This window comes from Mesocricetus auratus, unplaced genomic scaffold, assembly GCF_017639785.1.
Source record: "Mesocricetus auratus isolate SY011 unplaced genomic scaffold, BCM_Maur_2.0 Super-Scaffold_100006, whole genome shotgun sequence".
Lineage (NCBI taxonomy): Eukaryota > Metazoa > Chordata > Mammalia > Rodentia > Cricetidae > Mesocricetus > Mesocricetus auratus.
The window spans coordinates 3833517-3845556 of record NW_024429190.1 but is presented as its reverse complement, the minus strand read 5'-3'; the positions used below and the strand labels follow the sequence as shown (position 1 = coordinate 3845556).

At 43.0% G+C, this 12040-nt stretch overlaps 1 protein-coding gene across 1 annotated transcript; it reads right to left on the bottom strand.

Moving 5' to 3' along the window:
- Positions 1–268: 268 nt before the first annotated feature.
- LOC110343670 lies at positions 269–1999 on the bottom strand. The gene is made up of 2 exons (XM_040746572.1): positions 1102–1999; positions 269–829 (listed from the first exon to the last, which is right to left on the bottom strand). The coding sequence occupies exons 1-2, from the start codon at positions 1752–1754 to the stop codon at positions 694–696; spliced, it is 789 nt and encodes a 262-aa protein (XP_040602506.1). The 5' UTR covers positions 1755–1999; the 3' UTR covers positions 269–693.
- Between the last annotated feature and the right edge of the window lie 10041 nt (positions 2000–12040).

Below are 12040 nucleotides of genomic sequence, written 5' to 3'. Positions count from 1 at the left end.
TTGGGTGCTGTAGAAAATTGCCTATTTCTAAGACTGTATCTGCATTGCCAAGAGTATTTGAGGGACTCGGGAGGGGGAGTAGTTGAATCAGGATTTTCAAAAATGGCATGTTTCTATCATGGTTGGTGAAAATAAAGACAACCAGTTGGGAAGCCAAGGATGCTGCTTACTCTTGTATAGCTCAGAGGCCGAGTTTAGCAACAGACAAAAATGTAATAAAAATAAACCAGGTGCTTTCCCCAACAGAGAGTATGGGAATTTGAGGAAAGCAAACTTAATAAATTTAATGTCACAATAAGTCCTTAAAATACACATCATACCCTTATGAATGTGTCTTTAGCAGGATAAGGGCTTCATACAGAGTAAACGTTTGCCTTGACTGTCTTTGGGCAGTAGCCAACGAGAGGGGCCTGGATCCCAAAAGACTGGATTTCTCACTGCACAGCCTTTCTCTGTCTGCCACAAATCTGTCTTTTTCCACCCCCCCTTCTTCTTGTAATGCTGCTGGTCAGGACAGAGAGAGGGGGAAATGGGTATCACAAGTGGGAGAGGACGAGGCAAAGACGGAGGCATACTGCCCTCAGAGTTCTCCGACACTTGGTAAGGTTAGAGCCTAGCACAGGATCCTGGCTTTCAAATGGCTTTGGAGCAAGCTTACCCACCCAATGAGGATGGGATAAATCATGGTACAGTCTAAGGGTTGCGGTTTGAGTTTAGGCAAGCTGGAAGCCTCTCTTTTGGCCCACCAAAGCCACAAGGCAATTCCTGCAGGTTACACAAGATTTCAGATTTGTGAAGTCCACTGCAAAATGAAATGCTGGGCCTCCTGCTGAAGGGGATAAGAAAACTGTTAGAGCTGTGACAGCCAATAAAATATCTCTTCAGTGCTGCCCCTGGCTCCTGGCACATAGCTTCCAACACCCCTGTGATTCCCTGAGTAGGCAGGGCTGAGAGGAACATCTTTGGTTGTTTGTAATAAACCCCTCTTGGCCCTACCTGGGTGGATGCGAGTGGGAAAATCTTGGGGGCTGGTTACCATGAGCTCTACTGCCATATCGTGTGTAATTGATCTTAGTCAGATTTCCACACAGGGGTGAGTACCTGAGGTAAGAGAAAGAGTTTACTCTGGACGCAGAGGCTTCCATCTGTGCTTTGATCTTAGTCAGATTTCCACACAGGGGTGAGTACCTGAGGTAAGAGAAAGAGTTTACTCTGGACGCAGAGGCTTCCATCTGTGCTTTGATCTTAGTCAGATTTCCACACAGGGGTGAGTACCTGAGGTAAGAGAAAGAGTTTACTCTGGACGCAGAGGCTTCCATCTGTGCTTTGATCTTAGTCAGATTTCCACACAGGGGTGAGTACCTGAGGTAAGAGAGAGAGTTTGCTCTGGACGCAGAGGCTTCCATCTGTGCTTTGATCTTAGTCAGATTTCCACACAGGGGTGAGTACCTGAGGTAAGAGAAAGAGTTTACTCTGGACGCAGAGGCTTCCATCTGTGCTTTGATCTTAGTCAGATTTCCACACAGGGGTGAGTACCTGAGGTAAGAGAGAGAGTTTACTCTGGACGCAGAGGCTTCCATCTGTGCTTTGATCTTAGTCAGATTTCCACACAGGGGTGAGTACCTGAGGTAAGAGAAAGGGTTTACTCTGGACGCAGAGGCTTCCATCTGTGCTTTGATCTTAGTCAGATTTCCACACAGGGGTGAGTACCTGAGGTAAGAGAAAGAGTTTACTCTGGACGCAGAGGCTTCCATCTGTACTTTGCCGGCTTCATTGCTTTTGGTCCTGAAGCATATCAGGGGTTGGAGCACACTGTGGAACAAAGATACTTGCCTCACAAAAGCCGAGAAGCAAAGAGAGAAAAGCAAGGGAGGCCTAGGTCACACTTCCTCTACTAGGCCTCACTTGCTCTGGTTCCATAACCTCTCACTAGTGGCAGCTGTTATTGATGGAGTTTCACCACATGGGCCTTTGAGCAACACTTCCAGAGCATAGCAGGAACTCTATGAAGGCTTAAGGTGAGTGGTGGTGCACTAGAAACCTCCATGTGCACCTCAAAAACTCCCTCCCCCACTTTGCCCCCAATAATCTCTGCCATTTGTTTGCTCTGGAGCTGTGGCCTTTATCATAAACCAGTAATAGTAAGTGTCATAATTAGCTTCAGCTGTCAAGTTGGCACGAACCTACAGTCACCTGGGAAGAGGGAACCTCAACTGAAAAATTGCTTCAATCGGATTGGCCTGTGGCCATGTCTGTGAGGCATTTTCTTAACTGCTAATTGATGCAGAAACGCCCAGCCCATTGTGAACAGTGCCATCCTTAGGCAGGTGGGCCTGAGCTGAATAACAGAGAAAGGTGGGAGAAAGGCAGTAAGCTGCATCCCTCCATGGCCTCTGCCTCAAGTTGTTTTAGTTTTTCAGGTTGCTGCCTTGAGCTCCTGGCCTGGCTTCCCTCAGTCATAAGTCAACAGTGAAGTCCACCTTGTTTTGAGCATCTGGGATGAGGAAAGTCTGGCAAATCTGGCCTTCCCCTGTAGTGTTGGTACCAAGACTCCAACTCTGCCAGAGTTGGATTAAATGGCGAGGCAGCACGTTGATGTCTGTAGCAAACTGGAGAACTGCTATGAACAAAGCCTGTGACATGGCCCATTCCTGTAGTAACAGCACATGGCAGGATGGTCACAAATTCTAGGTAATCCTCAGCTACGTGGGGAGTTCAAAGCTAGTCTAAGCTAATGAGGAAAAGGCATCTTGAATATCTTCTTACTAACTCAGTCTCCCTAGCTTGCATGTATAACAGAAAGTATTTTTTCCCTTCTTAAAGGTACAAAAACATGAGTTTTCTCTTTTTTCCACGTGTCTTGTCTGCTCATGTCCATATTCTGTCTTCCCTGTATATTTCACTTAGAGGTAAGACAGTTTCAAGAGAGAATTAAGAAAATGGAGACAGAGTGCAGGCCTGTGAAACTGGCCCTCTAGCAGCAGGGGCAGTGGGTGGAGTCGTCTGGTGGCCGGCCAAGCCAGTGTAAGAGCTTTGGCTTAGGTAAGTCTAAACTGAAAGAGTGAGCGTATGGCACTGTCACTTGCTTGACAACATGAGCAGAACATTCCCTTAGGTTGGGTTATGGCAGTTCTAACTATTGGCTCCAGACACTTGTTTCTCGTTTGTATGCCTTATCTTTGGCGTTTTTGTCCTTCAGGTGACAAGAGTGTAAGACAAGTTCATCTGAAGTTGCCTGTAACCTGATGAACAAGAGTCTGATTGTATCAGGCTGAAAAGGTCAGCCTAATGCCCCAGGAAAAGAAAGCACACTGATGAGAATGGTAAGGCCTTCGCAGAGTGCTTCATTCGTGCCCCGTGTTAAGGGGTGGAACCCGACAAGGACCATTGGATTGAGGGGTTAAGGTCACAGGAGACAAACCAGTCACCTACCCTGCGGATCGCCAAGGGGACTCTCCAGTTCTGTTACTGTTTAAGGTTTATTCTTACAACAGACATCCCATAGGGAGAAGCCAATAGGTTGCTTTCCCAGTCTGGAAACAAAAACATCAACCTGGGGGGGGGGGAATCAGGGAGTTTGAGCTGGGACTTGATCTCACAAAAGGCTTGTGTCCTGGGGGCCTGTACGATCTAATCTGCATTTGGGTTTGGTTTGACCCATGAATGCTCTGAAAATGAATTGAAAATTGGTACTAAAAAAATGGGAGACTCCTTGTAGACACTTAATTTCTTGTTTCTTTTGAGAATCCAGCAGAGCTAATCACCTTGATCTGAAGGCCCAGGCACTTGTACCGAAAGGAGCTTGGGACTTGGACAGGAACTTCAATAAATTCGGGTTAGGACTCTCCAGCAAGGTAGGACTTGCCTTAGCATACCAGCTGCCTCCTGGCTTGAAACTCTCCCCTTGCCTGTCTTTGCTAGGACTCTGTTCATACAGCCCTGGGCCCATCTCCCAGCTTCCTGCCAAATAAGATGTCAATGAGAATAATTGCTTTTTAAATTGGGCACCTAATTCTTTCAAACATATCACAATCAATTTCTTTTCTCCATGGCAGTGGAATATCATTTCAAGGAAATTCTTAAATGTGCGAGAGAACTGTGATTGATAAGGAAATAAAATTACCTTATAAATACAAATAATTACTCTGGCAGAAAGAGAACAGAAATATATGTTGTGTAGGGACGGCAAATGATTGGTTCCAGACTAAAGAGCCGCTTTATTTTATTGTTTGGATTCCTGCTAGAGCAGGCATTTATGTGCACTGGGAGTGGGTGGCTCTGTGCGACCTTGAACAGTACTGACACCCTTCTGCCTCCCATGTTTACCACCTGCAGAGCAGGCTTTGGAGCGCTCACTCCTGCATTATTACATCAGTAAATTGAACCTTGTGTGCAAGGGCTTCGAGTTCCTCTGCAGACACAGGGCACACATTGCTGATCTTGATATTGTGAATGGGAACACAGACTAAAGTGTTATTTATTCTGAAAACCTGAGGTTATTATTTCCTTGGCAGCTGAATGACCCCTTTAAGCAAGTGCATATTTTCTTATGAGGCTGGGAAAGAATAGAATGAGCCTCTCTCACTTGGCACAAATGCGTAGTTTTAAATGTTTGTAATGCCTGGCAAGCATTCTGCCCTGATCACTTTGAATCGTGCTAGTCATAGTCATAATGTAATAAGGCCTTTTTTTTCTTCTTCTATTGTGTTCTTCTAAAAGAATGCAGAATAGATGGGGTTATTTAAAAGGAGGTTTAGATTGTCCTATGCTATGTCAAATACATGCTGTTCTTAATTGTTTCTTTCTCTTTTCTCTGTTGGCACCCATTTGAAATGTACCCACACAAAGTTTATATTCATTTTCACAGAATTCTATATTTTGGTCCTAAGGCGTTTTTTTCTTTTTGCTTCTTTAAAGTAAAATGCTTGCAAATTATAGAGGCCCATTCTTATTCTGCCTCTTATAAGTAGGTTGGTGGGCCCAGGCTCACCCTCAGGAAGGTCTCCTACCTCCTATTGCACACTCTGGAGATTGCTTTACGCCCGTGGGAGAGTATTCAAGAGACATAGAACCAATAGGCTATATATGTGTATATTTGGAATTTATTAGAGGAATTGTGTGTGTTATCATGGGGGAGGGGAAGTCCTGCAATATGCTTGGGGGAGCTGGGATCCTGACAATGTATCCTTCTTCAAGACAGATGACCTCAGAACTAGGAGATCTCATAGTAAACCTGCCCAAGGTATAAGGCGTGAGAACCCAGGGGCTGCCAGCATGAGTCTGGACTCTCATAGTCAGGAATCCTTTAAGAGTCCCAGAAAAACATAGAGGAAATCATTTTCTTTAGACAAAGACTAAGCCTTAAACTCATGGGTCATTGGAGGGCATTTCAGGTCTCAGATGGAGTAGTGAGGATCTTGATAGATGGCTCACCAGTCACAAGCCCGTATTATTCTTGCAGAGAACCTGAATTTAGTTCCCAGCACCCATACTCGATGGCTTATACCCACCCACTTCTACCTCCAGCTCCAGGATATCTGATGCTTTTTTTTTTATCTCTTCAGGCACCTACATGCACATGGTACACATAAATCCACACAGGTGCACACATGTTTGCATGAGTGATAAATAATAAAATACATTTAAAGCTAGGTGCTGGAGAAACGGCTTGGAGTTTAAGAGTGCTTGCTGTACTCAGATCAAGTGGCTTTAGTCACCGGCAACTCCAGTTCCAGAGACTCCAATGCACTGTGGCCTCTGTGTATGTGGTTCACATAAATCTACATAGGCACACATATACACATGCACAATGCATAACGGAATACATCTTTTATAAAAAAAAACTATAAGGAGGAAAGATTATTTTTTCCTGAAAATCTTTGCCATTTATAGCCTGTCCATGCCTGGACTTGGCTCTCCTCAAATGCGCAGTGGCATGTCAAGCTAAGTAGCGGCAGCCTCGGTACACCTGCTTGTTCTTTCCACCAGTGAGTTCTCATGCCATTATCTGTGTGATTTCCCCCATCTGGCCACTTCTTATCTTCTCCACCAGTGTCCACTTCATACGGGACATCTTGGTCACCTCGTTAGGGCTTTTATCCATTCCAAGCATATACACAGCCTTTCAAAAGTATAACACCAGACTGCTTACTCCAGGGCTTGGCCAAGTGGCTCCTTCACCTCTGTGCTTCCTTCCAGAATGGGAAGGGGGGACACTGGGGTTCACTTTCTATTTATATATTTATTGATCTATTCATTTATTTGTATTTTGTCTCTATGATGTTTACCTGTGTCTATGTACATGGACCATGTGTTTCCTGCTGCCTGTGGGTGTCAGAAGAGAGCATCAGATTCTGTGGAACCGGAGCTATGGATGGTTGTGAGCCCCATGTGCGTGCTGGGAACTGAACCAAGGTCCTCCACAAGAGCACTCTTGACCCCTGAGCTATCTCTTCTGGTCTCTGAGTTTTGTTTTTATAGCAAACATGAAAGAGTAAGTTATAATTCTATAGGAAGTGGAAAGAATGTTTAATTAGGAAAATATAGTTGAAGATTGTAGTAAAGAATGTTTTGTTCTATCAGGGAATCCATTAGCCTTTAAGGTCCTTGTGTTTATTATGGTGGTAGGTTAGCAGACTAGAGACTATGTGTAAGGTTTTGAGAGATAGCTCAGTGGTTAAAAGCAAGTATTGTACTTGCAAAGGACCCAGTTTTGAGTCTCAGAACTTAACACTAGGTTGCTCACAACCACCTGTAACTCCAGACCTGGGGTGATCTAAGGCTGCTGGCCTCGGCATGCACTCACACTCATGTTTACCCCCTCCCCACACATGCATGTTCAGACACATACACAGAGGCACACACACAGCTTAAAACTAATAAAATTATAATTATGAATGAGGAAAACCCAGATGAGCAGCAACTGGCATGTCCTTGACATAGAAAGTCATTGAAGTCATGAACTATGCCCTGTTTTTTGGTCTAGGCTTAGTCATATTTCAATTATTGTACCGAAACTCTCAAAATAAAAATTTAAGGATCCAAAGCTTATTGGTTTGCTTTTTGGTGATGTCGGTATAGTTTTGAATTGCTCATTGCCTTTGATACAGTGGTGCAGCAAGACATTATTGCATGAATGAGCATTGAAGGGAATTGCTCATCCACAAACACAGAGAGAGGAAAAAGTGGCAGAATCTTAATTCCTCATGAATCTCTCTCAAGGGCATGTATTCATGCTCCTAAATTCATATCCCCAGATCTCATTTCTTTTTTTAAAGAATATCTGCACTTATTATCTGACATTTTCATACACTCACATGTGTGTACGATGTATTTTATCAGATCCATCCACCACATCCCTTTCACACCTTCATGTCCTCTTTGGGCTCAGTGCATTTAGTGTGGTTTGCACACACATGGGTATGTAGAATGATGCCTTTTCCTTGCCAGCCACTTTGGTTTTTCCCCGCCAGTTGCCTGGGCTCTGCAATGTTGTAGTCCCCAAATAACACACAAGATGCTGTATTAATTATGAAGCCGTTGGCCTTGCTTGTTTCTTACTGGCTAGCTCTGACTTAAGTATTTAACCCATCTAAGTATTTCTCTTACCGGACAGACATCTTGCTTCTCTGGTGGGCTACATGATGACTCCCTGTGTTTCTTCTTCCCAGAGTACTCCTCGACTCCTAGTCCCACCTATCTTGCTTCCCTATTGGCCAACAGTACTTTATTGACATATACACAGGACTTCCCCATCACGGGTATGGTGCCATCTACTGGAGCATGGGCAACTCACCAGCAGCCATACTCCTGAAGAGAAAAAGAGTCCCCGTCTTCCAGCAGTAATCATTTGCTAGTTCCTCCTCAGCTAGGAGTGGAACCTCATGAGATTTTTCCCCATCCATATTAGAATGCTGACTGGCTTGATCTTGTGTGGGTTAAGTATAGCTTCTGTGACTTCATGAATATAATAGTCATGTCACATCCACAGGACAGAATTTCATAGCATTTCTCCCCATTCTCTGACTCTTACACTCTTTATGTCCCTTCTTCTGAGGTGCTCCTGAGCCTTGTTGAAGGTGGGTGGGTTGGACAGATGTTCCATTTAGGGCTGAGCATTCAACAGTAACTTAGTCTCAGCATTTTGCATTGACCATCAACAACTTCACAAAGAAGCTTCCCTAACTAAGGTGGAGAGTAGGGCTAATTTATGGAAATAAATAGATGTTTAAAATTAGTGAAACATTAGTAGCAAATTCCTCCCTTGGGTCTAAGACTTCTCTGGATATGGGTTTTAGACCTGACTTTTAGGTCTAGCTGTGAATTCCTTCCCAGGAAGCAGGCCTCAAATGAACATTTTAAGTGGTTTGTTATCCCCGTAACAGTAATGCTACTGTTGCACCACTTAGCACATTTGCCTGGAAGGTTGGTATGTGGTAAGCAGGTCCCACTTCTGGGTCAGCCCATTGATGCCTTTTTCACCCCAAGTAGTCTACCTACATAGCATCTCCTAGTACTATTAAAGCTAGCTGGCAGGGAGAAAGTTCGCAGGCTAGTTCCAACTGTATTTCTCTATGTTCTGAAACTAAAGTACTGGGGATGTTCAGAAACAGCCCTTACCGATCTAGTTATGGTAGACAACCAAGACTTCTCAAAATTTCAATCACCCCTCTATAACACCATAGTCCAGAGGACCACACCTTTGATAATCTGGTCTTTTTACGATCTAAAAAGTAGTGGCAGAATCCCTGCATCTCCCCAGAATCGCCTGACAATTCTGAAAAGGAAATGGGTATGGAGATATGTAGTAGACAGTCAGGCAAGAGCATTGTCATGGGCTTGAATGTGAGTGTTGTGTAGCAGTTTCCTCTGAGGCAGAAACATTGCATCCTCCAGCTCCTTAAGAATGGAAGTAAACAACTCAACACAGCTCAGGAAGTTCCTGAAACTGAACAGATTCACTAGGTGCCTGCCTTCCAATAGTGAACCATAAAGACTGTTGAGAGTCACTCTCAGACAAGGAAAGCTACAAAGAAGAAAAGAGAACGGCCAAACAGCCTGAAAGAAACAGAGGTCTGGTTAGGAACAAGTGAACCACCTGGAAAGGCCCATCTCTAGCCTGTTGAGCTGCATGTAGTCTGCGTAGTGGGCTCCAGGCTTTTGTCACCAATGCTGGGGTAGCCTTTGATGATACAGCTGTCTTTGGATCATTTCTGCTCCTATAAGTCACCCCTCATTCTTATTCCTGTAAATAATCCTAGTAAAATTAATTGGTTCATATTTTCTTTGGTGCTATCTGTACTTTGTTATGTCATGGGTTCCCTATCTGGAGTTAGTAGATGTGTACTTTGACTCTCCCTAGGACAGTCTTATCACTAATAGTAAGAGAGTGACTATACATAGGAATGCACCAGAAAAACAGTGATTTCCAACCAGGAGACAATTATAAGGCTTAACCAACAGCTCTAGTAACTTGTTAAGACTTAATACTTCCGCAAGTGATTCTTCAATCTCCATGTCTATTTTAAAGTGATTCCTGAGGAGCAAATCAAGAATCAGCCTGCTATTTATAGTATGGATAAGTCTGTCCCTGGGGTTCAGATTTGCAAGTAGAAAGTTTCAGGGTTTTGTGAGTAGAAGTTTTAAGGAAACAGGGACCAGTATGTGGATTTGTCCTCATGGAGGAGAATCTATGCAAATATGAGATATGGGTACTAAAAATACTGTGGTATATGAGAGAATTTTGGATCTAGAAATCTGAATGCAAGACAGTGAAAATCTTAATAAGTTAAGTGACAATGAGCTAGGCCATGTGGCTTGAGTCCAAAATTTCTCATCTGTAGAAGGAAGATTGTAATGTCTGCATTTCCTATGTCTCTGAGTAGCATTTGTGATGTACTGTCAAACAATAGCCTTCTGGTTGCTAATTCTTGTAAAAAATGGGATTGCTGATCAAGGCACCACGGAAAGCCTGAGCTAGATGAAAAGGCAATAATTACCCATCTGCCCATGCTTGGGATTCTTAGAGAGTGTAATCAGCTATCATATTTTCTGGATTTCTCTCAGTGAGTTTCATACACATGTTTGAAATTTTTACTTTCACTGTAACCTCTTTTCCTCTTTTTGGCATCCATTTTTTTTGAAAAGCATTTCAGAGAACCTAGTTTTGGACTTATAGCAATTTCATAGAACCCAGTTTTGGACATACAAGCATAAAGCAATAAAAGAAGAAACTCAAACAGCCTGTGCCTGCATGCTTCTTTCTATGTCAAACAGTGTCTTGCTTATAACATTGTACAAAGCAAATACAATGTCCTTGTTTCTCAAGGTATTTTAAAGCAGCCTGCCAGGCAGAACTACACAGGATAAAAACAAAAGCCCTTGCACACACCTTTAATCCTAGCACCTGGGAGTCAGAGGCAGGGGATCTCAGTGAGTTCAGAGGGCAGCCTTGTCTACAAAGTAAGTTTCAGGACAGTCAGGGCTACACAGGAAACCCTGTTTCAATGCCCTTCCCCCATTAATAGTAAAAGAAGAAAAAAAGCCAAGCCCATGGATGCTGAAATGCTCTCCTGTGCCAGCCTCGACACCTTGTGTGCTGACTTCTGGAGTAAGATGGCTTCTCACCAAATTGGCTAGCAACCACATGAGCAAGTGGGAAGAAGACAGGAGCCTCATGATCATTGCTCTGCTGCAGATGTAGCCCAGTTTCCATGAGACATACTACAGTGCCTGCATTCCACACAGAAAGCATTTCATTGCTTTAAAAAGCTAAGGAAAAGAATCTGTGACCAAAACTAAATTGACATGTTTTTAACAACTATGTAAAGTACTTGGTTGTATTAAACTATTTTTTTCTGTGAATTGAGAATGATCTCATTAAAGTTGAATGGTTCCTTTCTTCCATATGTATAACCTAAAAATCTAGGAGAGTCCAAGCTTGAAGGCACAGTTGCATTTTGTAACAAATGATTTGATGTTGAGAGGAGAGGCTACCATGCGCACTGTAGGACATTTGGCAGTCTCTCTTGCCCCTGGTGCCTGTAGCTCTCACTCTTTAGTTGTATCAACCAAAAGTGTCTCCAGATTATAAAATACTCCATGGAGGGAGACTTAATCCTGTATCATGGTAATTATTGGAATTTGAGTTTCAAAAGCAGTTGGTTGGGTTCTGGGGGAAAATGGCCCAGAGCTTCAGCTTTAAGTGGAAAAGGTGCAGATCTTTTGACCAGGGGCATTTCTTTAATAAGGATGCTTTGAATGATTGTAAACACAGTCAAACTTCATCTACATATGCTGGAATCTTTTTGTAAAATAGCATAGTATTTGCACATACTTTACACAGCTCTCCTGCATAGTTTAAGTTATCTCCAAATTGCCAGTGATACCTGCTGTGTTATAGATAGCTTGTAAAGAGCCACCAGCTTTCATATTTAAGAAAAACAAGATAGTGCATGTTCAGTATTGGTACCATTTGTTTATTTTGAATATTTTCAACCTGTGGGTAATTAAACAGAGGGATAAGGAGCCCATGGATGCAGAATCCATGGATATAGAGAGCTGACACATGACCTTGTGAGCTTCATCAATGACCTTTGTATATCCTAATCCACGTTTCCATGGCTCTCAATAGCATCCTGATTGGTTTTGTTGGAATTTTTGTGGTGGGTAAACAAAACTTTTTTCTGAAGGGTTTGATTGTCTTGATAGTTGTATTCAAAATGCTATATGTCTCTTTTAATATCCTTTAGTGTAGCATTAAGGAACGTTAAAGGACCTCTTAGATATGATGTAGCTCCTCTTTGATGACAAGACCTAGTCATTACATAGGGTATTATTGAACTTTGTTTTGATATGTTCCCAATTTCCAGTGTCGTAGGATTGTAAGCCAGTGGTCTCAACCTGTGGGCCATGACCCCTCTGTCAGACCTTTGTCATCAAAGGAAAAATACATCAAGATGAAGTCTCAATTTTAAACATCTATGCCCCAAATACAAAGGCACCTACATTCGTGAAAGAAACATTAACTAAAGCTCAAAAT

Bases quoted from the DNA above. Each gene is read 5' to 3' on its own strand.
- LOC110343670 (XM_040746572.1), bottom strand. From the start codon at position 1,754: ATGGAAGCCTCTGCGTCCAGAGTAAACTCTTTCTCTTACCTCAGGTAC. The intron at 830-1,101 runs GTACTCACCCCT...TATCCCCTTCAG, and splicing joins AACTCTTTCTCTTACCTCAG to CAGGAGGCCCAGCATTTCAT.